The 27,164-nt window shown below is 50.0% G+C and overlaps 1 protein-coding gene across 1 annotated transcript in view; it reads right to left on the bottom strand.

The window, feature by feature from the left end:
• Positions 1-27,164, bottom strand: part of RBM33 (RNA binding motif protein 33) — a 138,832-nt gene that overhangs the window by 34,641 nt on the left and 77,027 nt on the right. Inside the window, 6 exon segments of the mRNA XM_047095800.1 lie at positions 2,797-2,943; positions 2,945-3,427; positions 7,195-7,482; positions 9,504-9,806; positions 10,915-11,258; positions 11,636-11,768. Of these exon segments, the coding sequence (XP_046951756.1) occupies positions 2,797-2,943; positions 2,945-3,427; positions 7,195-7,482; positions 9,504-9,806; positions 10,915-11,258; positions 11,636-11,768 (1,698 nt within the window).

Raw genomic sequence — 27,164 nt, 5'->3', positions numbered from 1 at the left:
CTCTCTCTCTCTCTCTCTCTGCCCCTCCTCTGCTGTACACACACCCTCTCTCAAAATCACATCATTTTAAAGATAATGAACCTAATAAAAAAGAAGACTAAAAACAACGACTGCCTTAAGACTCGGGCTCTTTCCCATTGTAAAAAACCCAATTTAATAAAATCCAAAAGTAATTATTTGATTACAAATAAAATATGGAAAATAACAAGAGAATTCCGCGTTGGTTCACAACAGCCCCACAAGTAAATTGAGAATTCTCATTACATTTTAAGCTATTTCCAATTTGCCTGTCAGAGTAAGAGTTCCAAGACGTTTCTGCTTCCCTAGCAATCCTGTGGACACCTACTTTAGTGGCCACCAGGACCACTTTAGCAGGCCACTATGTACCACCACAGTCCCGGGTCCCGTCTAGAAACCAGACAGCAGACTAGAGGAGCCTACTGAATGCAAAGAATAATTCTAACAACACAGATTTGATGCCAGTATAGATTAGAAAAAAGGTAAACAAAATTCTCTCCACAGTAAATCTCTAGGAAACCTTATCAATACAATACACAACGTATGTGTTTTGTACTAACAGGACGCAAAGAAGTCCAGAGCTCACAGCAAGACACAAACAGAACGTGAACAGACAAGATGCTTTCATTCAGTAAGTAACTAGAAAGATGAGACACACACGTGATACTCCGCACAGGTGTGACAGGTGAGCCCCCGTCGGCCCTTTACACGGTACCAGCTGAGCCCCCGGTGTTCGTGCCACCGTCTCCGGGAAGAGGGCAGGCTGGCAGGGGCAGAAACGACAGGAGAAGTGCCGGAACGGAACCATTTCCCCTCCGCATCAGCAGGTACAGCTAAGAACGTGCTCTCTTAAGAACAGTTCCTTCCTCAGGATGCCCGGGGGGCTCGGTTGGGTGTCCAACTTCAGCCCAGGTCATGATGCAGTTCGTGGGTTCGAGCCCCGCATCGGGCTCTGTGCTGACAGCTCGGAGCCTGGAGCCTGCTTCGGATTCTGTGTTTCCCTCTCTCTACCACTCTCCTGCTGGCGTGTGCTCCTTCTCTCTCAAAAATTTAAAAAAAAAAATTTTTTTTAAAGAATAGTTCCTTCCTACCTACAAAAGAAAAACCCCAAGGCCTTTAGGGAAATACTATTTTTTCTGTTTCAGAGAGATACAAACAGGAGATGTTTACCCTCCAATAATTCAAAAGTTGCCAACAGACTACTACAGAACCTGCTAAGATAAATCGTAAGATACAAAACGTGTCGGTTAGTAAACTTAAAACTTAGGAATTAAAAGGAGAGCTAAAGAAAGTTGTTCCAAATTTTGGCATGTAGCTATTTTTACGTAAAACTCCTCTGTTGTTTTTCTGTGTATTATAAAATTATACAGTATGATTTTGGAATACAGTCTGATAAAAAAAAAAAAATTCCCCCTCCCCTACTGGAGAAAAAGACAGCAAAAACTTAAGTAGATAAATTTTTTAAACGAAAGGAGCTAACTGGTTTGAAAGTCGCTTTCAGAGCAGAGTGGTGGCCTGCACATCCCAGCCCGCCAGCGGCCCTCACTTTCACACAGGCCACATCACCACACTGTACCAGGCACAGGGGCCACAAGAAAAGGCCTATTCCCAGCGATGGCCCCATGGCCCCTCCTCCTAAGTTTTAACTCAATTAAAAAAAAAAAAGAGAGAGAGAGAGAGAGAGAAATTAAGTATGCCTCAGACAAAGCCAGAACAAAAGGCCACAGATACCATAAAACTGATTAACGTTTGGGTTCTCGCCTCAAGAAAACAAACTCACACAATGTTAACACAAGATGCGGTGACACAGGCCATCTGCTTATCAACATTTTGAATCACAACAAATGGAAGGGAGAAAAAACAGATTTGGGAAAAATATCACAGGGCCTGCTGAATATGGGATTTCCAATTCCTGTCATTCTACCAAAACTGTTGCTACAGCATGTGAGGAAGTCACACTTTTATACGGACCCAGGAACAAAGGCGTTGGAGGTCAGCGACTCATAGGAGCAGCCACGGGCTGTCCCTAACCCGGTGCGCGGCCTTCTCCCTGGACCAGAGCCCCGGCTGCCCTGCCCTGCCCCCCGTCTCACTGCCGCCGGAACAGGCTGTGAGTCCCCTTCTGTGCGGGGAGCAAAGAGCGTGTGGCCTACTGAGCCTTGTGTGGCGGGGACCTGTCCGCGGCACCTCCGAGTGCCACCTTTACCCAGACTGCCAAGCTGGCCCTCACTGAGAATGCTCGAGCACGGGGACCGCTCAGAAACGCAGAGAGAAGCGGGCTCCGCTCCCCCCGGGACCACACGACCCACACGGCCTCACTGGAGAACTCTGCTAAGCCTCTGTCTTCTAAAACGAGAGAGACCAGCTCGGACACACAAGATGACAGTCCTGGAGACAATGCGGCTGAGAAGCGGCCTGTCCCCCAGCCACGGGGCCTCCCTGAATCTGAAGCTACACACAACAGGTTACTTGTTTGCGGGTAAAGGGAACTTAATTTTTAAAACAACTTGGTGATTCTGTCACAAATTCCCTACGAAAGGAAAAGCTAAAACTGAGAAGCATTCGCCCTGGGGCTGCCACGCTGGCCTTCCGTGAAGACCCAGGGGAACCGGAAGGTCAGAAGGAGAACTTAAGACAACCCTGACCACTGGACTCGGGCGCTCAGAGGCTGGACCGCGTGATTCTAGCAGGCTGCCCTCTTCCAACCCTCCTCTGGGGACGAGGACACTGTACGTGAGGCGCAGATTCCAAGAGGCGCTGGTGACCTCGTCAACTTACCCCGCCTGACAACTTAATCACCCTGACCTTGGAGCTGACGTGCGGCCCATCTCCGCCGCCACTGCCGGCCCGGTGCATGACCGTCCTCTTGGCGCCGGGCTTGGCGTCCGGGGGCCGGCCCTGGAGGGCGGCTCGAGCACTCTGCGAGGGGGGGTGGCGGCCCCTCCGCGTCCACGGGCTTCCCCTGCGGGACCCTGTGCGGGCCCGGACTCTGAGGGACGGCCCTGGCCTGCCTCGGGTGCTTGGGCGGTTTCGTCTGCTGCCCTTGGTACTGCCCCGGAGCACCGGCCGGCGCAAAGTTGGACATTTTGGGCTGAACGTTCGAAACGGGGCCGTCCTGGTTTTTCACAAGGAGTCTGTTTTTCACATTCGGTCTAGGCTGCGCGCCCGGGAAGGGCAGGAGCGGGTTCCCGTTGGCGGGGGCCGGTGAGGCCGCCTGCTCGTCCGGCTCGGCCGAGGCTGCGGGCAGGTGCAGCTGCTGCTGGGCCAGCCTCTCCAGCAGCTCCTTCTTCCTGGCGCCCGCCTGCTGCTGCCGCCGCAGCTCCTTCTGCTTCAGGATCTCTTCTCGGAGGCGCTTCTGCTCCTCGATCTTCAGGCGGTAGAGGCGCGTCTCCTCATCTTCGTCGGGAAACTGCAAGAGAAAACATGCCCGGCTTACTGTGCAGAACCGGGGCGGGGGACCACGGAGGAGACGCACTTTCCAAATACGCCCAATTCGGGGCTTGCAAAAAGCCATTCAAAATCTGCTTACAGACTTTAAGTAGAACTCTTTCCTCTGGGGAGGGGAAAAAAAATTACACAGCTAAAGCTAATTTGGAAAATCTTATCAGAATATTAAAAACGAAATAATGTAAATTTCCACTCATTTACAAGTTTGAAACCAATTAAACTATTCATTTAAGATATCAAAATATGTTTCGAATGGAAACGCCAACAGTAGGGAGACCGTGCTGTCACACAGGTTTTATCTGGCTCCTCTCTGACGAACCAACAAAAGGTGGGTATAAATGATCTGAAAGGGCCTGATTAGAACTATTGATTTTTCGTACAGAATTTTCAGCCTGATCTCAAACTCATTTGTCACAGAATAATTGGTTATAATGAACAGCACAAGTCAATCTCTCTGACCTTGAACTCATGCACTCTCCTCAGAATCAAAATGCTGCCAATTGCAGTATTGGAATATTAATGGTATATAAGGAAGGCCTTTAATATGCCAGCCCCAAACCATTCTGAAAGTCTATCAAAAGAAATCTTTGAAAAAGTTCAGTAACTTTCAGGAAGAGCATCCCATGAAGAAAGTTTATTAAAAGTTAAGAATTCGTTAAAAATTGTAATTAAAAAAAATCACAGATATCCTCCTCCAGAGATCTTCTACAAAAGAACATAATAGGATTTAATCTCTCTACACTTCAGCTACTAACAAATAAATCTTAAGAAATGGGAATGAAGATCAAAAGGCAGCTGAAGACACCCAGAGCCGACGCACTTGACCTACAGGAGACAGAGTCAGGGCCTCTTCAGAACTGGCCTGGCGTTTCAGAAGCAATTCCGACCAACTCGGTCATCTGATTTCAAAATCTAAGGCAGGTCTGAAATAGCAAACTGAAGGCAGACAATAGCTACACAGGTAGGTGTCCAGAGCAAGGGAAAAGCAGAAGAACAGTAAGACGGGGACGGCTGTCCCAAAGGCACTGGGGCCGGGCACTCAGGGAGCAGGAGACTGCTGGGGGAGAGCGGCAAGGCCACAGGGCCCACTGTTTCATCAACAGAGGAAAAATTAACACTAAGGTTTCCCCCAAACAAGCAAGAGTTAAATAAAGTATATTCGAGTACACAAGTACGTAGGTACAAATACTTGAAGTGGATTTGCCCTTTATTCTATCATTCGCAATTGGATGAGGGTAGGAAAATAAACCACATTTACCCAAGATTTTTTAAAAATGAAAACCATTTTACTGTTGGTCCCATTCTATATGTACGTACAATTAAAAGCAAAAGAATAAGGACATTCGACTCACACTATGGCTGCCCGCAAGTTTCATTTCGCATTCATGGCACCTGCTGGATTCTACAGAAAGCTTCCGCAGAAGCCTGTAGTTTTAGATCAACTACGGTGAAAAAGAACAGCAACAAGTGGCTAGCGACATGCCCAAAGCTCACTTTTCTCATTTTATTTAACCACTGTCACAGTGAAAATAATGTGACTTACGTGACTTCATTTTTTCTGAACTAAATCAGGTCACAACGTACAAGGCAGGCGCTAGCTATACGACTAAAACCAGGATAAAGTTTTTAGCAAAATTCCTTTTTATAAACTACCCCTATCCAGTCAGTAAATCTACATAACGTTTTCATACATCTTAAAACCAAAAAAGTCAGACTTTCTCTAACGTGGTCTTTGTAAATGTTAACTCAGAATTTCTACTTGAGGTTCACATTCCTCGTTTGGTAGCAATAATTTATTAGGAAAATCTGACCCCAGCCCCCAATTTCAACTGAAAGAGAACTGATTGAAAAAAGGCTTATTCTTTCATGCCTCTATTGTTATCTATGGAAACTTTTTTTTTTTATTCTGGAGAGAGACAGGGAGCAGGGGAGGGACAAAAGAGGGGGGAGGGACGGGGAGGGGAGGGAGAAGGAGAGGGAGAGGGAGGGAGGGAGGGGAAGGGAGAGGGAGAGGGAGGGAGGGAGGGAGGGAGGGAGGGGAAGGGAGAAGGAGAGGGAGAGGGAGGGAGGGAGGGAGGGGAAGGGAGAAGGAGAGGGAGAGGGAGGGAGGGAGGGAGGGAGGGGAAGGGAGAGGGAGAGGGAGAGGGAGAGGGAGGGAGAGAGAGAGAGAGAGAGAGAGAGAGAGAGACAAACAGACAGACAGACAGACACAACAGAGAGAATATCCCAAGCAAGCTCCAGCCGAGCTGTCAGCGGAGCCCACAAACCGTGAGATCATGATCTGAGCGGAAATCAAGGGTCAGACACTTAACTGCCTGAGCCACCCAGGTGCCAGTAATGAAACTCTTATCCTTTCATCGTGTCACGTTAATAAGCGATACTGACTTACTACACGTCGTACATCGTTTTTTTTTGTTTTTTTTTTTTTTTTTTTTTTAAATTTTTTTTTTTCAACGTTTATTTTTGGGACAGAGACAGAGCATGGACGGGGGAGGGGCAGAGAGAGAGGGAGACACAGAATCAGAAACAGGCTCCAGGCTCTGAGTCATCAGCCCAGAGCCTGACGTGGGGCTCGAACTCACGGACCGCGAGATCGTGACCTGGCTGAAGTCGGACGCTTAACCGACTGCGCCACCCAGGCGCCCCCGTACATCGTTTTTAAAAACATTGGTGGACCTTCCACATGCTGACCTGACCTCTTCCCACCTGCCAGGCACAAACACCTCGGCTAGCAACGGTGGGCCGTTTCAGGGTGTGGTGCTGACCCGTGCGCCAGCAGACTCCTAGCCGCTCGGTCAGAACCTCCATCTGACACCTACCGCTCAACTTCTGCGTCTGCATTTCTGGGGAGCAACCCGGAACTGAACCCCTACCACACAAAGCATCGGGCAAGCAGACCCGTTTCTTTTACAGATCAATGGCCCCCAGGGCTTTGTCCCAACCACAGATTTTACTAATAGTAAACAAGAGACAATTAAAAAGTTGATGACCAACACTGTACTAACACTGAGCCACTCCTAAACAAAAAGTAACCAAGTGACCAAAACGAAGTCAAGGTACAAATAAGATCTTAGTTGGAAACCATGGAAAATACTGTCCTGCATTTATTATACGACTTATTCTACTTGATAATACACAGAATTCACAACAAAAGAAAGCTGCCCGCAAAATCTTGTTTCGAGGCCAAAGGTCAAAGTGGCCCCATCTCCCAGTAGCGGGGCAAAGAGAAACAGTCATAGAAACGTAACAGTACATCTACGTCCGAGATCGGCTAACGACAGCCCTCAAGCCAAATCCGGCCCGATGCTTGGTTCTGTCGCAAGTTTCACCGGCACACGGCCACGCCTGCTGATGCGGAATGGTCTACGAGGCCTTCTGTGCTAAAACAGCAGAGGTGAGTAATTATGAAGACCGGCTGGGCCGTAACGCCTCAGGTATTTGCGATCTCGGCCGTCTCCAGAAGTGATCTGCTCGCTCCCGTGAGGAGGGGACAGGCTCTGCGGCAACACGTGCAAATGCACAAGACAGAAATGCAATCCGATACCGTAAACACGTGGAAATGACAGCGTGTCCTCCGTGAAGGCTGCTGGGTTCAAAGAAGGAGCCAGATGAAAAACCGGGGCCAAATTTTACGAAAAACTCGCGGGATGAGAGTAAACTAAGAAGTACAAGTTTATTGTAAGACTTCCTGTTTGGGCCCAAATTATCTCTTAATAAAGAAAGTCCTACCTCTGGTTCTGTTTTTGCTTCTTCTTTGGGTTGAACCACAGGGCTGAGCGGCTTGACCTTGGCTTCCGTCTTCCCCGGTGCGGCCCTGGACCCCGCCCCCGGCCTCGAGGGTGGCGACGTGCTGATGACAGGTTTCACTTGAGCCGAGGAGGCCGTGGAGCAGCGACTGCTGCCCATATCCAAGACGTGCGACGGCGCGATCGGTAGCTCGCGCAGGTTACTGTTCCTGGGAGCGGTGGGCTGCATTTGCTGCATCGGCCGCTTGGTTACGTTCTGAGAAGTTGTGTTCTATCACAAGAAGAAAGAAGTCGAATTATAACTGGATACTTGGGAGAAAGATAAAAAGGCACATTAGTGGATGAAAACATGGTAACAATCATTTTAATTAGTGAACGAGTTCTCTTTAGGGTGGAGATAGCTTTCCCCGGTGAACACTCGCCTTCGTGCATTAGTGTTCCTGCGCTCTGGGGCAGCACACCATTATGCTGAGGATCAGGACGGTCAAAGCTATCATATTTGCCTACAGACAAGTTCCTCTTTAATGGAAATTACACCAGCTGGCTGTAGCGGTGCCTCAGTGTGGGGACTGACGCTTTTAGCAGAACCGATGGGGCCGACAAAGGATGACTGGCACCACTTTCACTGGGTCCCGGAATTTAAGGCGGCACAAGAAAAAGAGCGAAGCGATAAGTCAGCATCCTAAGAAAAACTGCTCTCTGCGTGAGAAACATGCTTGAAAGTTTTATCTGAGGGGAAAGTCTTAGTGATGCTCGTCCCTGGGATTCTTAACAGAGACACGACCCTGGGAGGAGCTGAGAGGTAGGAGCCGGCTGTAGGAGCACTGAGCTCCAAGAACACGCAGGCCAACGTTTACGGGCACAAGGCTAAGGACACAGTCTGCCATTGCTCTAACACAATGAAGTCTAAATTACAATGCATCTTTCCCAAACTCCTTCCTCTTTTCTTTTTTTTTAAAGTTTATTTATTTACTTATCTATCTATCTATCTATCTATCTATCTATCAATCAATGAGGGAAGGGGGTGGGAGGGTGAGAGGAGAGAGGGGCAGAGAGCGGGAGAAAGAAAGAATCCTAAGCAGGCTCCAGGCTGTCACTACAGAGGCCCACATGAGACTCAAACCCAGGAACCACACGATCATGACCTGAGCCAAAATCAACAGCTGGATGCTCAACCAACTGGGCCACCCAGGTCCCCTTCCTCGTTTCTTGTATCGTTAGTCTCAACGTTACTCTAAGGAAAGAAAGATGCAGGTATGGGAAAAACTGAGATTAAAAGTAGCTAAGCGACACCCTGGAAGCTCAAGGTCAAAGGGAGAGTACTAAAAGCAAAGCCCAACTATCTGACCTTGGCCCACAATTCTAACCATTAGTCTCTTTATAGAGTTATTTAATGGAGGACGAGGCAATAGCAATGACTACTGTCTTTTACTTTTAAAGCAATGCACACTCCATAGCTCCCTTCGATAAGTGACAGGCCACATAGCACACCTGCTGAGGGCACCTGAGACTGTGTCCTCACAGATGCACTGATGACCTCCCGCAGTTAAATACAGGCTTCACGAGGATAGGAAACTTGTCTCTTGTCCACTGCTGCCTTCCCAGGAACTCAGATGGTGCCTAGCAAGAGGCTGTCCAGTCAATTCCACCTGAATCCATTTATTTATGCAGAGCAAAGGACGCAGAGACGATACAGCCAACAACAAAAAAAAGCAGCGGTTAAGACAGAGTGGCCATCGCCCAAAAGTAGGGTTTCCTAACGTTATGTGTCCACTAACGGTATCCACCACTGTAAGAGTATCTAGGGGCACCTGGGTGGCTCAGTCGGTTAAGCAGCTGACTTTGGCTCAGGTCATGATCTCCCGGTTTGTGGGTTCGAGCCCCGCGTCGGGCTCTGTGCTGACCGCTGGGAGCCTGGAGCCTGCTTCGGATTCTGCGTCTCCCTCTCTCTCTGCCCCTCCCCTGCTCATGCTGTCTCTATCTCTCAAAAATAAATAAATATAAAAAAAATAAATAAATAAGAGGATCTAGATATACACACACAAGATGATGAAGTAAATAATGTTAATACGGTCTTCCCAGCACAAAAGGGACTTCATTAATTTCTGCAGTCAAGAAAATCAATTTCCTAAGCAGTCTTTTACACACACACTCCCTTCAGAGAAATGTACTACCCATGTTTCAGGAATTAAACCGGAACTGGAAAATATGCCGCCTCACCAGCTCTGCCCCTTAAGTTCCGCCCCTTAAAAGGTGCGCCGGGAAGACAGCCGGGGGCAGCGGGCCACTTACATGCCTGAGCCCCTGGCGCTGGGGACACTGCATCCGAGCACCGCCTGGCTGCGGCTGGGCCGTCTGGATGTGAGGCCGGAACTGCGGCTGCGACATGGGCATCAGCGGCGGCGGAGGGACGGACAGGTGGTGGTGGTGCTGGTGCGGCTGCGGCTGGTGCGGGGGCTGGTGCTGCGGCTGCGGGGGCGGCTGGTGCTGCGGGGGCGGCTGCAGCGGAGGCTGGTGCTGCGGCTGGAGCGGGGGCTGAGGCTGCGGCTGCGGCTGGGGCTGGTGCGGAGGGGGCAGCGGAGGGTGAAGGGGCCCCTTGGTGCCAAAACAAAGACAGACGACGGTTATAAACGCACTTCCTAGGTGCGCTGCAATTCGGCCGTTTCTTTAAAACCCCAAACCAGCAACTTGAAGGGCACTAAAATTTCATCTTAGATTTGTTGACAGAGGTCGTATCACCTAAAACACGGTAACAAGCCAAAAGCGATCTCTTACACCTTGTGTTTGCGCTGAGTCCTTCTACCCTCCAAATTCCAGGAATCTAAGGAAACAAGTAAGGATGCTGCCGGCAGCACAGTTTCTAACGCCCACGTACTGGGACCGATAGAGATGCCCCAAAACTAACGACAGCGGGAAGGTGTAATCCTGCAAGGCACTTCCAAATGCTGCAGAGAAAAGTAAGCCGGGAAGAGGGGCTCACACTACTGTGCTAACTGGAACAGCAGCAGCACAGGAGGAGGGCGCGCCCGCTGCGGGGACACGGGAGCCACGGGCGCCCCCCTGTGGGTGGTGACCTTTCCTAGAGGACGGGATTTCTTCATTTTCTTTGGGAATAATTCTCTCTACTCAAAGAAGTCCCTTTTACTTCTACTCAAAGAAGAAACATTTTATCCCACGTTAACAATCTAAATAATAATCGTTTTCCTTTTTCCACTTTAGGCAGTCTGTGTGTTTCTAGATGGTTGAGCCAGGTGTACCATCGTGATGGGTCTTTACAGTAAACCTGAAGGACAGGCAGAAAGTACGGGGCAAGCAAGAGCTCCCGGAACCCAAGGGGCCCATGAAGCGTGACCCACAGCAGAGGGCACTGAAATCTTTCAAATAACGGGCAACGGCGACACTCTCCTTCCCCTCGGGGCACAGAATCTTTCTGCTACCCCACTGCAGGAAGGTAAGTGGACAAAGAACTTTACTTCCACTGGAAACCCTTTTAAGAATCCTGCCACGAGGAGCAAAAAGCCTGCCCTGACTTTATGAGCAGTACGGCCTCTCGGAACGTTTTCGTTTCCCCAAAACTGACCACCGCTCTTTCCATTTCTCCGGCCAAGGAGATAAACGATCCTGTCGAGAAAGCGGCGCCTTTCCGACGAGACCCCGGGCCCTTTCAACGCGAAAGACGCCGAGGCGCCCCTCCCCCACATACCTGCAGGCTGGGCTGCGCGTGCGCGGGCAGGAAGGGCTGGCCCGGGCCGGGCAGGAAGGGCTGCCGCGGCGGGATGAAGGGCCGCGTGGCCGCCGAGCCCGGCTGGCTGAAGTGCAGGATCCCCAGCGGCCCCGGCGGCTGCAGCGCTGGCCTCACGGGCCTCTCCCTGGGGAACACGGGCTGCTGGCCCTGCTGGCTGAACGCCGGCCCGGGCTGGGTGAACGGCAGGGGGCTGGGGGCGGGCACGGGGTGCGCGCCGCTGAGGAGCGTGGGGGGCGGCGGCGGCGGCGGGGGGCTGCGCTGCTCCAGGAAGAGATGACTCGGGAACCTCGGTTCGCCTGAAACTGAAGCGCGCGCGGCATCACCCTCTGCTCGCGGGGGCCGGGGCCGGGCCCGCCCCCGCCGCGGGGCGACACGCCCGCGTGCCGCCGGACCGTGTGACGGCGAACAAAGGTCACACACGTGGGGGGCACGACCCCAGGGAGAGGGATTCCACGGGCCGCGTCCCAGCGCGGCAGGGCTCCGCCACTCCTCTCCGGGGGGCCTCTCACCGCGGACGCCAACGGCGCCCGACGCGACGCGGGCCTCGCGAGGCCGGGCGGACGCGCCGGCCACCAGCCTCTCCCACCCGACGACCCGCCGCTCCGGGCAGGGCGAAGCCCAAACGCGTCGGGGCTCCTCTCCGCGCGCAACTCCGCCCCGCCGCGCGGCCGCCCCTTACCTCCCAAGAAGAAAGGGTCCCGCTCCTGCGGCGGCGGCGGGGCTCTCCACTGGTCCTGCAGGGGAAGCCGCGGGGGCTGGCTGAAGGTGCTGGGGACCGGCCCGGGCGTGTGCTGCGGGAACTCCGGAGGGCCCTGAGGAACGACGGGACGGCGTGAGAGGAGGGAAAAGAGTGGGCGCCGTCCCCCAGACGGGGGATCCTGCCCTACGCACAGGCCGACACCAACCGCGGCACCAAAACATCAATTCCCTGTTTTCAGAGCGCTCCAGCAGAACAAGAACATTATTTTTAAGCTTAGAGACACCCGTGCAATTATCGACCCTTCTTGCCCATTAATCCCAAAAGACCCAATGTCTCCTTTCGGCCTCCCTGGCATTCATCTTCTCGATCGTGCTATAATTTGCTACCTTATAAACACAACCACAAGCCACGCCTATGAAGCTGCTTTATTTTTAAAGAAGAAGAAGAAATTGAATGTGAACCATAATAAACATCAGCAACTTCTGGTGAAACAGCACAACGAGAAAGGTTTAGGAAACCATACTGCTCCACGAGCAATGTCACACAGTCAGACTGCACCCTGGAGAAGACACTCTGGATGAATGAACTCCTCCAGGTTAACATTTTTCAGGAAGTACTTGTCGCCAGAACTCTACGTGGAAAAACTAAAAGTACTTCAATTTCCAGTTGGCCTTGTAAGTATTTGTAAAGAGTTTTAAGTTTATTTATTCACTTTTGAGGAAGGGGAGGGGCAGGGAGAGAGGGAGAATCCCAAGCAGGCTCCCTGCCGTCAGCACAGAGCCCGACATGAGATCGTGACCTGAGCGGAAATCGGGAGTCAGACGCTTAACCGACTGAGCCACCCAGGAGCCCCCGGGGAGATTTTTTAAAGTACCACATCTGCACTTTTTTTGGTGAGGCATTTCAGGAAAGCCTCACAATTTTTCTTTCACTTCTCCAGAAAGAATTCATTAATTATACATACCACCAAAATAATTTTCATTTAAGAACATCTTGTTCTTTGAAACTCCACCAGTATTTCTCAACTTTTAAAAAAAGTCACACTCCTTCCTCCTAACCTTAAACGTCTAACTCCTTTTCCGTCATTTTATTACTAATACACTCAGTTGCTCTAAATGTGCCATCACATTACTACACTGGAAATATTTTTGCAAACCGCGGTGCCCTTCCTTCTCCCTGTAACCATCTGTGCTGCCCGTGACTCCGCGACAACAGCACGCAGTGAGCGGAACGGCCTCCGTGAAGAGCTCCAGCTCCAGAAGAGCCCCTTGGGTGCAGATGCGGCCCCTCAGCAGGACTGTCACCACTGGGCAGCTTCTGAGGGAACCGGCCTGGAGAGCCTCGGGGTCCGAGCCAACTCTTGGGGACACCGGGTCCATCCACGTTCTGAGAGTCACGCCACAGGTTTAGAGATCAAGTCACGAAACCCGGGCTGGCACTAGGGCCACCTGCAGGGAGCTGGGTGCGGGGCAGCAACGAGGCGGGCCGGGCAGAGGGAGACTTGGGGACGGCCTGGGGAAGTGCCGGGTAGCTGGATTCAGTGTCACTTCTCTTGTATCTCTGGCTGGTCCCGCAGCCCAGGGAGAGCCAGGTCAGGAGGCTGGAGAACGGAGTCAAAGCCCAGGGCCGGGTGTGAACCGAGGCTAAGGTCTCGTCTGCTGCCAACCACTGTGGGAGACACGTCGTGCTACTTACCCCGATGCTCAGCCCCTGCGTCTGTGAGCCAGCATTAAAGACAACCCCTCCCCAGTGACTACCAACTGCAGGGATTCACACGGACTTAAATAAGCCACCTTGGTAAAGCCAATGTGAGCCAGTCAAGCATCGATACTGTATGAACGTCTACTTCAGAGGAAGGACCAATGGGCCCTGAGCCCACCGGCCACCTTCGTCCCCTGTGGCTTCCATACCGCACACCGGGCTCTGCAGAGCCCCTGACCACTGGAGCTCACGAAAGCACAGCACGGTGGCAGCGTGCGTCCCATTTCACAGCCAAGGCGACGGAAACTCGGGACACCGTGGTGCCCGTGGTGACACCGTTCTGTTGTATTTTTTTTTTAATCAGAGATTTCAATACTCAAGAAAAACAAGTTAAAAACTCCCACAGGATTCATTTTATTCGTAACACAATGAAAATGAAGTAGAGGAAGTTTCAACCCACGACACAAATCTTATCAAAATGACTAGAGCTGGGGATTTTAAAGACCGTATTTTCCCTGGACTTAGATATGGAAATGACAGCCTACAGCCAACTCAGATTTCTGAGTTCTGGAAACCATCCCATTATACACAAACTTCCATGTCTCGTATTTCATCCATCTCTATGGAAAACGCTCACTCTATGCTTCTGTCTCAGCCAAAGTGCAAAATCTCTACGGAAAGGCTTCTCCTGTAAGCTACCCTCGGTGTAGAAACTTGGTTCTCTCCTGCCCTACTTCACTCTCTTGCCAGCTGCCGGGCCCGTGCACGGCCCGTGGAGGGACCCCTGCCCCCCGGGCTCTACAGACCACTGAGTATTGCTAGATGAGAGCTGGGATCGCCGAATGTGCGGATTTAACTGTGACTGGCCTATCAACGTCCCTCAGCAGTTTCTCACCTGCTCCTGCTCTGCAGCTCCCACTGCCCAGGGGCCTCTGCCACCTTTGTCTCCCCTCCCTCCACCCTCACATCCCCGTTCCCCGTACCTCCCATCAGTTAAGGTGTCTCCTACCCTGGGCGCACACGGACTCCCAATCCGCGCCCCCTGCCACGCTCCTTGCGGTCCTTTGTGTCCGATCCGCTTCCGTTCCCCTTCATCTACACCGAATATTCCAGTAGGAATGACGTGCTTGCTGCTAATTTTCGCTCTAACACGACATTTGTCACATTTTTCATTTAAAAAAGAGGAACAGGGGTCCTGGGTGGCTCAGTTGTTAAGCGTCCAACTTTGGCTCCAGTCACGATCTCACAGCTCGTGAGTTCGAGCCCCGCGTCGGGCCCTGTGCCGACAGCTCAGAGCCTGGAGCCTGCTTTGGATCCTGTGTCTCCCTCCCTCTCTGCTCATGCTCATGCTCTGTCTCTCAAAGGTGAATAAACGTTTAAAAAACAATTTAAATAGAAGGAAGGTAATAATGAAGATTAGATCAGAAATAAATGAAATGGAAACTAAAAAAAAAAAAAAATAGAAGAGATCAATGAAATCAGGAGCTGGTTCTTTGAAAAAAACCAACAACATTAAGAAACCTTTAGCCAGACTCGTAAGGAAAAATAAAAAGAGGCAGAAAGGACTCAAACAAAACCAGAAATAAAAGAGGAATAGGGTGCCTAGGTGCCTCAGTCAGTTAAGTGTCCAGTTTCAGCTCAGGTCATGATCTCACAGCTTGTGAGATCCAGCCCCACGTCGGGTTCTGTGCGTACAGCTCAGAGCCTGGAGCCTGCTTCGGATCCTGTGTCTCCCTCCCTCTCCGCCCCTCCCCTGCTCATACACATTCTCTCTCTCTCTCTCTCAAAAATAAATAAACATTAACAAAATTAAAAAAAAAAAAAAAAAAAGGAAGAGCGTGCTAAATTATAACCAAGGTTGGAAGTATTACACCACTGATCGTTGACAGGCTTTCATCCTGAACTAAGGTCAGCAAACATCTGGGCCCCTAACTCACTGGCTGTGTCAGTCACTCCTAGGTTAACAAGCTGACCAAAAAAGCACAGACACAGGGAGACCGTATCGGAAAGGACAGAAAGAATACAGTGTACTTTCTGAGAAAGCGGGGCGTCCTCTGGGGCTCCTTCCCCTTAGCCCTGAGTCCAAAGCAGCAGCACTCACTGTGAGAACTTTCTCTGAGCTCAGAACTGTGTCACCAGTCCCAGCACGGGTAAAGCCAAGTCTCAGCTGGCCAGTGTTCAGAACCTCTCCCAGAGAGCACTGCCCTCTCCTACATCAGGCAAGCCCACTGCCACCCCGTCCCAGCAGGACCCGGTCCCCCAGCGTCTACTTCTGTGTCATCCACTCCTCGAAGGCCGGACGCGGCCCAGATACAGGAGGAAGCCTCGGGGGACTGCTGCTGAAGCTGGCGTCCCTCACCCGGCTGCGTGGAGACCAGCGACCACTTCTCCTCGCCTTCCGTCCTGATTTTACTCACAACCAGGAGAAGAGGAGAGAGGTTCCTGACTTTTCTGGCCCACAAACGTGGCTGTCTTCGTTACTTCGTTTGCGAAGCCCTGATACTTACTGCCACTTTTCTCACTGGGCTCACATCATGCCAGGCTTACTGACAGCTGGAAAGCACTCGGTTTCTTCGGAAACCAGTCACAAGCAATAAATCCCATGACTGTGTCTTACTGCCCCACGGCTGTCCCCCGCTGCTGCAGCGGCTCCCAGCAGTGCCGCACATGCGGCAGCCCAACGAGGCTCTGCACAGCCTCTCCTCCTTCCGTTAGAGAGTTCATTTCAAGTCCTCCAGAGGACAGCTTTTCTCATTACAGATAAGGCAAAACGTAACTGGAAAAGCAGACTGGCGAATCCCCCCCGTTATACGAGCGGAAGGTCTGCTAACCCACGATTTTGACTTTGCCACGAGTTGAGATGGGGAAAGTATTCTCAACCCCCTTCATCCATTTGTAAAAGGAAAGTGACTGAATCGCGAGAATGAACTCAAGGAGAAACTGATGTGCTTAGTTTTCAATAAAAATTTCAAGCTGCCTGAGAACTAGGTACGTTCCTGGGAGATTATTTTAAATATTCATATTCTAAAGACACTTGTGGTATTAAACTGAAAATACAGCGGAATCCTAAGTCTTGCCCCTTTGGAATCTTAATATCGTGACGTTCATCTCTTCCCAGACCTTTTCTTCCACCAATTAGCCACGTGCTTGCGGCGTAACCTCCGACAGACACGGGCGCTCAAATGTTGGCAATATCGAACGAGGCCCCCCAGATTCTTTCTTCATCAGTCGTACTGAGCCAGAACTTTGGTCCACCTTCCAGCTGGTCTCTCTCGGAAAGGCGCTAACTAATAGAGGCCGGCCGGGCGGAGGGCAGTGCCGGCGGGTCGGGCTCCTTACTGCGCTCTCCAGCCCTCCCACCACCTAGCAGGCCTCTCAGGGCTCCGTCTTCTCACCTGCAGAAGGCAGGGATACCGACGGTGCCCGTTTCTCATGGGAGAAGATGAAAGAACGTGTTCGAAGTCCTTACGACAGTACCCAGCAAATAACAAAAGTTCACAGTGCTTGCCACTGTTGTCACTTTTACATGACATTTTTGTAGACAGCACTCCACTCTGTAAACGTAACACAGAGCTGCTGACAAGTGACAGGGCTCCTTATATCCTGCAAGACAGAGCAGCACAGGCCCCCTTCCTGCACTCTCACCCCAGAGTCACAGCGGAAGCCTTCACAGATGAGGCGTCACCACATCCTGGCCACTCCACCTCCGGCCGCAAACCCGCTCCCCCCCTCCCTGCTTCAGCCGGTGGGCCGGTGAGGGGCGAGACCACGGTCCGTCACATTCACCTATGTGTTTTCCCACTCGGCACAGAGCCTGGTACAGAGACGCTGACGGATATTTAATAAATGAATCGACTGCCTATTCCAGCCAGCAAGGGAATCCAGCCCCACGTGCTAATCTAAAATGCTACAGCGGGCTGGGCCGCCTAAGTGGCTCAGTGGGTTGAGCGTCCGACTCTGGATTTCAGCTCAGGTCATGATCTCACGGTTATGGGATCAAGCCTAGCATCGGGCTCCGTGCTGATGGTGTGGAGCCTGCTTGGGCCTCTCTCTCTGAAGATAAACATTTAAAAATAAATGAAATAGGGGCGCCTGAGTGGCTCAGTCGGTCGAGCATCCAACTTTGGCGCAGGTCACGATCCTGCGGTCCGTGGGTTCGTGCCCCCCGCGTCGGGCTCTGTGCTCACAGCTCGGAGCCTGGAGCCTGCTTCAGATTCTGTGTCTCCCTCCCTCTCCTCTCTGCCCCTCCCCTGCTCACGCTCTGTCTCTCTCAAAAATAAACATTAAAAAACAATTTAAGAACAAACTAAAATACCACGGGGGTTGAGCCCTGACTGCCCACGAAGCCCACAGACAGTGGATGGCCGAACGCTAGGAAGGGCGTGATGGAGGTTGGAATAGACCAAGCTGGACCCTGGGCAGTGAGCCGAGGCTCTGGGCTGAGCAGACTGAGAACAGAGCGCACCGGGACCAAAGAGAAGCCAACATCAACAGAACCCGGTCCTCTGACTTAAGTGTAGGACAAAAATCATCTCAACTTGCATTGCCGAGGTGTGGACCAGACAGGGAGTGTGGGAGGAGCACGGACTGTTCTCCGACCTGCAACCGCCCCCCAATGTTTAGAGAGTACACTTGTTCTCTGAAGGATAGACACTCGATGGGCAGTTTGTGGGATGCACTTCCAACATTGCTGCTAAGGAGCACAGCCCAGGCCTGTTTTCTTCTTGGCTCTGGACCCAACTGAGGAGTCACACACCTGTAAGATGCAGGACACATCGATAAACCACACGGGCACAGGATGACCGGAGTAAGATGGGGGGGGGGGGGGTCCTGCTTCGCTTCTGCTCGTTTTTGCGTTTCATTATTGCAAAGTAGCACTTAGCAACAATCGCGCACCACACACACGACAACAAGGCATTTTTCCAGGGTCCATCCTAAAGTAAACAGATCAACAAGTCAGAACTGTACGTAAGCAGGAAATGCTCATGCAACAGCAAGACACGGTAGAGGCGAGTGTAGAAGCAAAATGCGGATAGAACAAATCCAAAGTCATTTGTAAAATATAAACAATGTAAACCAAAGACTATATACTATAAAAATAAATGACGTTGTCCAGAACTTGAGGTGTGGCTAGGTCCATATCCCAAATCTGCCTAAGCTCTGAAGAAAAGGACAGAAATCAGTAAGAAAAATTGAGTGTAATTATCTTATTATCTTGGTAATGTTGCAGGACCATAGATGCTAGTGAAACATGAAACCTAACCCCGTAGTTATGATGGTGTTTGGCTTTATGTAAACATGAGCCACCTCCCGCCCCAATGAGGACAGACCTCTGATGCCCACCGTCCGTGCCCACATGTTCCCGAGCACCAGTCAGACTACATTTCACAGTCGGTCCTGCAAGGCAGTGAGGCTGGCGTCGTGACCAAGGTTCAGCAAACGGCACGTGACCGGAAGTGAAGCAGGCCGGTCCCAGACCCGGCCAGTTACACAGGAGTAACTCCCGGTTCGCCCTCTCCCCACCTGACGAGGGGGTCTTGCGGGGCCCAGAGGAGGCAGCCCCGGGGGCAAGGGGAGTGAGAAGTGAACTCTGCAGCGCCGAGCCACCGAGGGCTCGGGACCGCTCAGTCCGTCACCCACCCCAGCTGGTCCTCCTGTGCCGGACGCTCTGGGGCCGCCACCAGGACCTTTTATGTGCGGGTGCCACGGGCCCCGGCCGTTGCTGTCCTGGCCGATGGGCGCTGTCCCTCCAGGCCTGCCCGTGCAGCCCACGGCCCTCTGCCCCAGGGCAGACGACTCGGAGGTAGGGCTTCTGCTCCAGAGCCCTCCTCCTCAGGGTCAGGCCAGGGCAAGAGCCTTTCCCTGAAAGCACACCGCAGCCCAGTCCCGCCCCCTTCCTACCTGGCGTCCCCGGCACCCGAACCCCCATCTTGGGCTCTGCTCCCGCTGGCCCAAGGCTCCAGCCCACACTACTGCCGCCAGCTGACTCACAGAGCTCCTCTACCTTCTCATTCGCTCCCTGTAACGCCCGACGAGGCACGGGGTCTGCTGACAGAAATCCCGAGCATTTAAGTATCTCGCGCACAGTCCAAGGTTAGAAAGTGGCAGAGCCCGGACTGACTCCCGGGTCACCGGCCCCCCCACAGCACATCCACTCACCCACTGTGCTCATGATGAACAGGAAACGGCGGGGAGTAACTTCACTTCCCTTGGTCTGTCTCGGTGTTTTATTATCACGTATGTACATGTAATTGTGTGAGAGAGTGTGTGAGTGCTTTGGAAGTCAAGAAAACCAATAAATACTAAATCAAGTCTAAAGTCAGAACAGCCAAGGAAATTCCATGGCTGCCTGAACAGGTAAAAGAAATTAGCAGTTCTTACCTGACCAGCCTATGAGAAATTGATAAAGGAAGCAGGACCGGAGATGCTATCTACAATGCAGAAGAAAGAGCTGACTCAAGATGAGTAAGCAAGGGAAATTTCTGGCTTTGGCAGTTTGTCCAAAAGAGTAAGAATGGAAACAGAGGGTTTGTGCAGGTGTAACCTTGAAACCATAGGTGACACCTGCAAGGTGTGATAAGCTAGGGCAGCCAGGTGGAGGGCAGCGAGTGCCAGGGATGACCGACTACGGCAGGCCACGTGCGGGCCGAAAGACACCAGGAGCACACGCTGAGCGGTGCGGCTGAAGGAGGCCGGCACGGGGAAGAGAGAGCTTTACTGGTACCTGCATCAGACCCTACCAGAAAGCAGCCCGCCTCCGAGATGCCAAAGCCTGCGTGAGGGCCAGATGGCAGGAAGATTAGAGAAAAGGAGCAGACACTGCAAGACAGATTATTCAAAAAGAAAGTCCACGGCTGGTCCATGAAATAAACCAGAGTGACAACGGTTACTTCTCTGGAGAGACCAGATCCTGGTGGACACAAGGGCGAAACCATCTGGGGAAGACACGTGGGCCCCTCCTCCCCTCCACTTGCCTCAACGGGTAACAGAACCTGAGGGCCTGAATGCTTACGTGAAGTTTAAAACTTGAACGCTTTAAGATCGTAAAATCTTCTGAGTGTTATCGGTACTGGCTTTCCGAAACAGAAATTTAACAACCAGCAGGCATCTTCAAGCTCACAATGCCATTTTCCTCACTGGTTTTGATTCCATTTTGAACGTGGATGGCACTTCCTTTCCCTACACTGACACAACTTAAATTCTGGCCATAAGTTTGAGCCACATGGAAAAGATTGCTAATTGCCTACCTACTTTAGATTCTCACTTCTTCCTGAGTGATACAGGGGCAACACTGCCCACCTAAAACCCTGAACTTGTCACAGTGGGCCAGGGGCTCTCGGGAGGCTCACTGGGGGCTGCCTCAGCGGGCACGCACCTTTTGTCCCTCCCTCCTCCTCTTTTGGCCTGCGATTTGAGTAGGAAAAATATAGGTCCCTGATAACACCACAGAACTGCTATCCCAACCCAGAACTTGTTCATTTTTATGCAAAAACACGCCACTTGGCTTAAGTCACTGTTCAAAGAATTTTGTTATGTGCAGCCTCATTCGCATCCTGACTCACCAAGTCAACGTCGTATCTTCTGCAAACACGGTGCCAGGAAACGGGCAGAACAAGTAACTTTCCCTTTAAGGGGTGAGGACACTCAGGTTTACGGAGCCAGAAGCGGACTGGCCCAAGTTACACTGCCCCACACAGCTCAGGACGAAAATGCACATTTTCAGATTCTCGCTTTTATTATAAAGTGCTCTTTCTGCTGTCACACACTGCCGCTGGGACCAGCGTGTCTTCAGCAAGCCACGGCTCCAGTGTGGCATTCACCACCTCAGAGGCTCTCCTGATGCGAGCATTCATTGAAGAACTTGTAGCGTTTCACGGGTATAAAGGATAATAAATTACCAATTCCCTCCACCAAACGCACAATTATTTTAAGACTGTTAGTGAGCTGCGAACACCTCACTTAACAGAACTTTGAGCACTAATTCTCCTGCCTTTTGAAAGAAAAGGCTACCTTAATCCTCTCGGCTAATTGCTCTATTTTGCTTTTCTTTCTATCCCTTTAAGAGTCTCAGGTAAAACATTATCATTCTTTCTCATAGAATTCTTACACAAACTGCACTCTGGCATGTTCCGCATCTCTTGTTAATTACATGATGTTATCTGTGTTAATCCTACTCAAGAAGGACTGACAACTTCAACCACAAAAAAAAAAAAAAAAAAAAGAGCACTCTGCATAAATTGCTTAGCCCAAAGTTAATCGTATAATGCGGAAAAGAAAGAGGTTCTAACAGCTATTGTAGGACTTATCAGCTTCCCTAACAGGGTCAGTCAGTATATTTTAATAAGACTAATTAAATACCTTAACAATGTCATTGAAACTTCATGAATCTTTCAATGAATTACAACCTTCCTTTGCAGCATGTTTTCATTTATCAAGCTCACTTAAAATGCAAAGAACCATATAAGAAACCAACAGACGCTTAAGAACGACTCTCAGCTAATTCTCATTCAATGTGGGTCAAACGCAGAGAATACAGACCACCAGTGACCCCTCGCATAATTAAAATTATACCCTCTATCACAATATTAATCCTCTTACCTCAGTGCTTTCCACAGATCTTTTTTCTTTCAGGTTGTGCCTCGTTTAATACCTACATTCATTTTCTTAAAAGGCGTTTTTGTGTTTAGAGGTGCTTTCTAAACATTTGAAGAAGCGTGTGCCCAGGGTCAGCACTGCTCCCCACGCGGACCTGAACACATGAAGACAGCGTGCTGGCTCCAGCAGAGAAACTAGAGCATGCACTCCCAAGCAGGACACCTTTAACTCAGTACAAAGTACTGCTTCTGATGAACAGACTAGAGACTGTGTACCCACCTTAGTCATACGTTGGAAAGCCATAACTTTATCCCTGTCCCTTGCCCCTCCCGTTCTTCCCAAACACCCCACGCAAGCACAGTGCCTGCTCCCCCACAGCACTGGGTCGTGACACTCGCATCTTAAATACAGCTAGGATCCACTTTGGCAGATCCAATCATTTTTATCCAGTTTACTGACATGCGTTTTAATATTTTGCGAGGAAGGGAGAGGCACACCACGACTGAGACTCCGACTGCCTTGGTTGCACAACCCTACTTCTTGTGGCCAAAAAGACTCAGTTCCCCCATCTGTAAAGTGGAGAAAAGGATACCTCCCTATGGTTGTTGAACACAAGCTCTGAGCAAAATCTGGAACACAGTAATCACTCAGTAATTTCTTTTTTTTTTATTTCCCAATGAACTTCAACAGCACGTGCTCCAGGGAGATGTGTTTCCTCACTCAAAAAAAAAAGTCGGGGCGCCTGGGTGGCTCTGTTGACTGAGTATCTGACTTCAGCTCAGGTCATGATCTCACGGTTCGTGAGTTCGAGCCCCACGTCAGGCTCTGTGCTGACAGTTCGGAGCCTGGAGCCTGCTTCAGATTCTGTGTCTCCCTCTCTCTCTGCCCCTCTCCTGCTTGTGCTCTGTCTCTGTCTCTCAAAAATGAATAAATGTAAAAAAAAAAAAAATAGGGAAAAAAAAGTGAGTTAAAAAGCAGAAGAGCAGCATCAGCTCTGTCAACTGCAAATGCGGTCTGTGCGCAAGTCCTCCTCCGCAAGTGCACCTCCCACGCGGGCCATCACTCCCATCTCCCACCAGGGAATGACAACCGTGTTCACACAAAACACTAGACACAAACGTTTATACCAACTCTCTTCGTGAGAGCCAGAGACTAGCAAAATCCAAATGTCGAAGGGATAAACGGACTGTGGTACATCCATTCAGTGGAATAATACCTACCAATTAAAAAAGACAAATCCCTTACAGGCGCAATCTCAAGAGCACTGTGGCGAGGGAAAGCAGCCAGACTCAAAGCAAACATCCCACAGGAGTCCACTCACAGGACATGATTTCAATGAAAGAGAACGCGGCGGTTGCTGGGGGGCTCGGCGGGGAGAGGCGTGACCACAGAAGGGGCAGCGCGAGGAAGCCCTCTGAGCGGCAGGACTGCGCACTCTCTCTCTCTCTCTCTCTCTCTCTCTCTCAACTGTGGTGAGCACACAACTGAATGCACTTACAAAAACTCACCAGCTTGCACATCAAAAGGAAAAGGACGAAACTGTAAAAATTTTTTAAAACTCTAACTTTTGGGAAGAAATGCTTTCAGGTCCTTTATAATAAAATAGGGCCTCTTTCAAAGTGTATCTTAAAAATGCATTTCAACAACTGGAGCACCTGGGTGGCTCAGTCAGTTAAGCATCCGACTCGATCTCAGCTCGGGTCACAATCTCACGGTTGCGAGTTCAAGCCCCGCATCGGGCTCTGCGCTGACAGCACGGGGCCTGCTTGGGACCCTCTAAACCTCTCTCTCTGCCCCTCCCCCACTTATGTATGCATAAGCTCTCGCTCTCAAAATAAATGAACATTTAAACAAATGCATTTCAACAGAACTATAGGTCTTCAAAGACTCAGGGAAAACAAATATTTAAAATAAAAACCGGTGTGCTTTGTAGGACACGTCGATAAAAACAGGCCATAAAGATTTTCTTGGCACACGTAGGAGGTTCTAAGACTGAAAATTTGTGTTCTTGTCAACAACACATTGGCCACATTACCACTTTACAGACTGGCAAACCGCACTCCGTTTAAGCCTACTATTTATGAAAGGGTGTGGGAAAGGTTTTCATTTCAACGTGGACGGTTTTAACTTGGCCGAAAACTCAACAAAACCGTGTAGCAAACGCTTTCACAATGTGGCTTACTGGCTCACTTAACTGTATGAGAAACCCACTTCCTATGACTTGAGCAAGTGCTCCCAGGTCTCTGAGGTCTCTCTGTGCGGACCCCCACCCACCCTCTCTCTGCCCAGCACACAGCGTATGCCGGCAGGACAGCAAGTCGACGGGGTGCAGGATCTCATCGCCGCCATACTTAATGGCTGTTACCGTGGTGTTTAGCTGTTCCTCCTACTGCTGCAGATGGGAATTCATTGATATGATTAAATTTGATGGTATGATAATGTATGGTAATCACGATTAATCAGAAACCCACCAGCAAACGGAGGATGTTGGGTATTATGTCACCTGCATTTTAAACTGCATTCTCTCCTTGCGAGCCTGACGACATTTGACAGCTGGAAGGCTCTCATCCCACACTCGCCTGCTACTACTCATAGGTCTGATAAGAGAAAATGCCCATCATTCCTTCCCGATCTTAAGTGCTAATAATTACACGGCATTGCAGGCAAGTTGTAAAAACAGTTAGGGGTTCAAAAGAAAGACTGGAATAAAGTCTAGATTCACATCTGCAAGGGCTCTAATCAGAGAGAAATGGAATTGGAGGCAGCAGTCTCATCAAACATGATTTGCATGAAATGCCATATAAAACACATCCAGGACGTTGTCAATCAGCAGCACCTGATACCACACGCGTGCTCCATGGGCACAGAGCTCCCTGGGACCTACCTGCACGGCACTGTCACTGCACAGTAAGCACAGATGGAAATCAAAACCTAAAAACGAACGTGATTGCTCAGAAGACTACTTGAAACTCATCAGCAGTCTTTTTTTTAAACATAATATTTAGTTTTAATTCAAACTAAAGTCCCTGAAAAATGATTCAGCAGCCAAAGCACTTGGTATTGAAGTGGCTACCCTGAAATACCAGCATTCACCCAGTACATCGATTCAGAATCAATGACTGAATAGGTGTTTAAAACCCCCTCGGTCAAGAATCTTTACAACGTGCGTCACTCGGGGTTTAGCCATACACTTAAAAACAGCAATTGCGCGGACACCTAAAACAAATTAGGTCAGCAAAATCTCAAAGCGACACTTCAAAAGATTATCAACCGACATTCTAGTGTTACTTTTCTAAGTGGGCAAACATTAAAAACAATAAACATCACTTCGAGGATAAATACGTAACTGGACAATATACTTTTGGGCCAAGAAAAGACTCCAAACTTTCCATCAGTGACAAAAACGTCAGCCTTCGTGGAAAGGGACACCAATCAGACTAACAAGTAAAACAAAGAGCCTTTGAAAACGAGCACAGAATTCACAGACACCAAGACAGGCGCTCACCCGCAGGGCGGTGCACCAGCGTCCCGACCCCACCGCCCCACCAACACCACGAAAGGAAACCACGACCGTCTGTGGGGCAACACTCGAGCCTTCACACGAGTGAAAATGCTTCACGAGAGGAGACGGATGGTAGGCGGCTGGGCGGCAAGACCGGACGGAGCACGAGAGCTGGGGCGGAGGGACGGCCAGCGGCGGCTCCTGTGCCCATCAGCTCCTGTGAGTGGCCACTGCTCCGACGGCCGAGACGCATTTTACACGTGGCAGAGTCACATCGCGGGACAAAAATGAGGACGAAGAGAATTCATTCTCTGATGACGCTACCAACCGAGTTATGTTTACATTTCAAACAAAGGTTCAGAAGACCGACTGGAAAAAAGAAAACAGTCTGGGAATTAAAGTTTGGGACAAGAAATGTTCTAGAACGCAGCACTAACAGCTGTGTCCGTGGCTAAAATTAAATACACGGATCTGATTCTTAGGTGGAAACCTAAATTACAAAGCACATCACCGAATTCCATAAACGAGGGAACCGGGGGTGGGGGCTGGGGGGGGGGGGGGGACAGCCCATTGAGACACCAAGACGGACACGACCACAGAAAGGCACCTCGATGTCAAAAGCTAAAACGGTATTTTCCAAAAAGATCAAACATAGGGAAGCTTTTCTTACGATATTTGTTACTTTGACATTCAAATCTTTGCTTTAAAAACTGCTTAAATTCCCTAAATAAAATTCATCAACAGGACATAAAGATATTAGTTTTGCTACTAAATCAAGCATAGCTAAGAATACCACATTTTGGCCTAAGATTTTAGTTTTTAAAAATAATTTTAACAAATCCTATGAAAAATAGGTTTAATATTAGGCTGTCTAGAGTTCTGATTTTTTAAATTAAAAATTCAAGGTATTATCACTTAATACAATTTGTAGGCATACTAGTTCTAAATTAAGAATTTCTCAAGGTTTCATAAAATTGTCAAACAAAATGGACTTTTAAGAAAGTAAAGCTTGCCACTGTTGGGGAAGAGAAGGAATACCTCAGCATTAATACTAACTGGATACTAACTCCTTTAAAACTTGGAAATCTAGGGGTGCCTGGGTGGCTCAGTCGGTTAACTGTCCACCCAACTTTGGCTCAGGTCATAATCTCAGGGTTCACGGGTTCATTGAAGCCCTGCGTCAAGCTCTGAGCTGTCACCTCGAGCCTCCTTCGGATTCTGCGTCTCCCTCTCTCTCTGCCCCTCCTCCTCTGCTGGCGCTCTGCCCCACCCCCTCACAAATAAAATATTAAAAAAAATTAAAACTTGGAAATCTAGTGGTACTTCTACTGACTGCCTTTTTTACTCTTTAGTCCATCAAGTAGAGCTTAATTCCTATATACTTATATACTTAAATGAGCATGATATAATGCACATTATGTATCAATGAAAACAAGTAAAAAATTAAATAACACAACGCCTCTCTACACAACTCATTTTATGTAGGGTTCATCATTACCTGAATCAGTAGACTTCCTCGGCACACAAAAAGATCTGAATCACAGAAATGTACTGAGCAAAGGGAAGTTCACTGTAATCTCGTCTCTCCCCAGCCTAAGCTCCTCTAATGAACCCCACTGTCCCCAGGACAGGTGGCGCTCCTGTTGACAGCTTCATACCACTCGCTCGTGTTTCAGGACAACCCGACCCGTGTCTGCAGATCAACTTCTG

Source organism: Lynx rufus, unplaced genomic scaffold (assembly GCF_022079265.1).
Source record: "Lynx rufus isolate CCGP_SWC_20201006 ecotype Redwood Valley unplaced genomic scaffold, mLynRuf1.p SCAF_4, whole genome shotgun sequence".
Lineage (NCBI taxonomy): Eukaryota > Metazoa > Chordata > Mammalia > Carnivora > Felidae > Lynx > Lynx rufus.
Note: the sequence above shows the minus strand (reverse complement) of the source record. Positions and strands in the feature narration are given on the sequence as shown.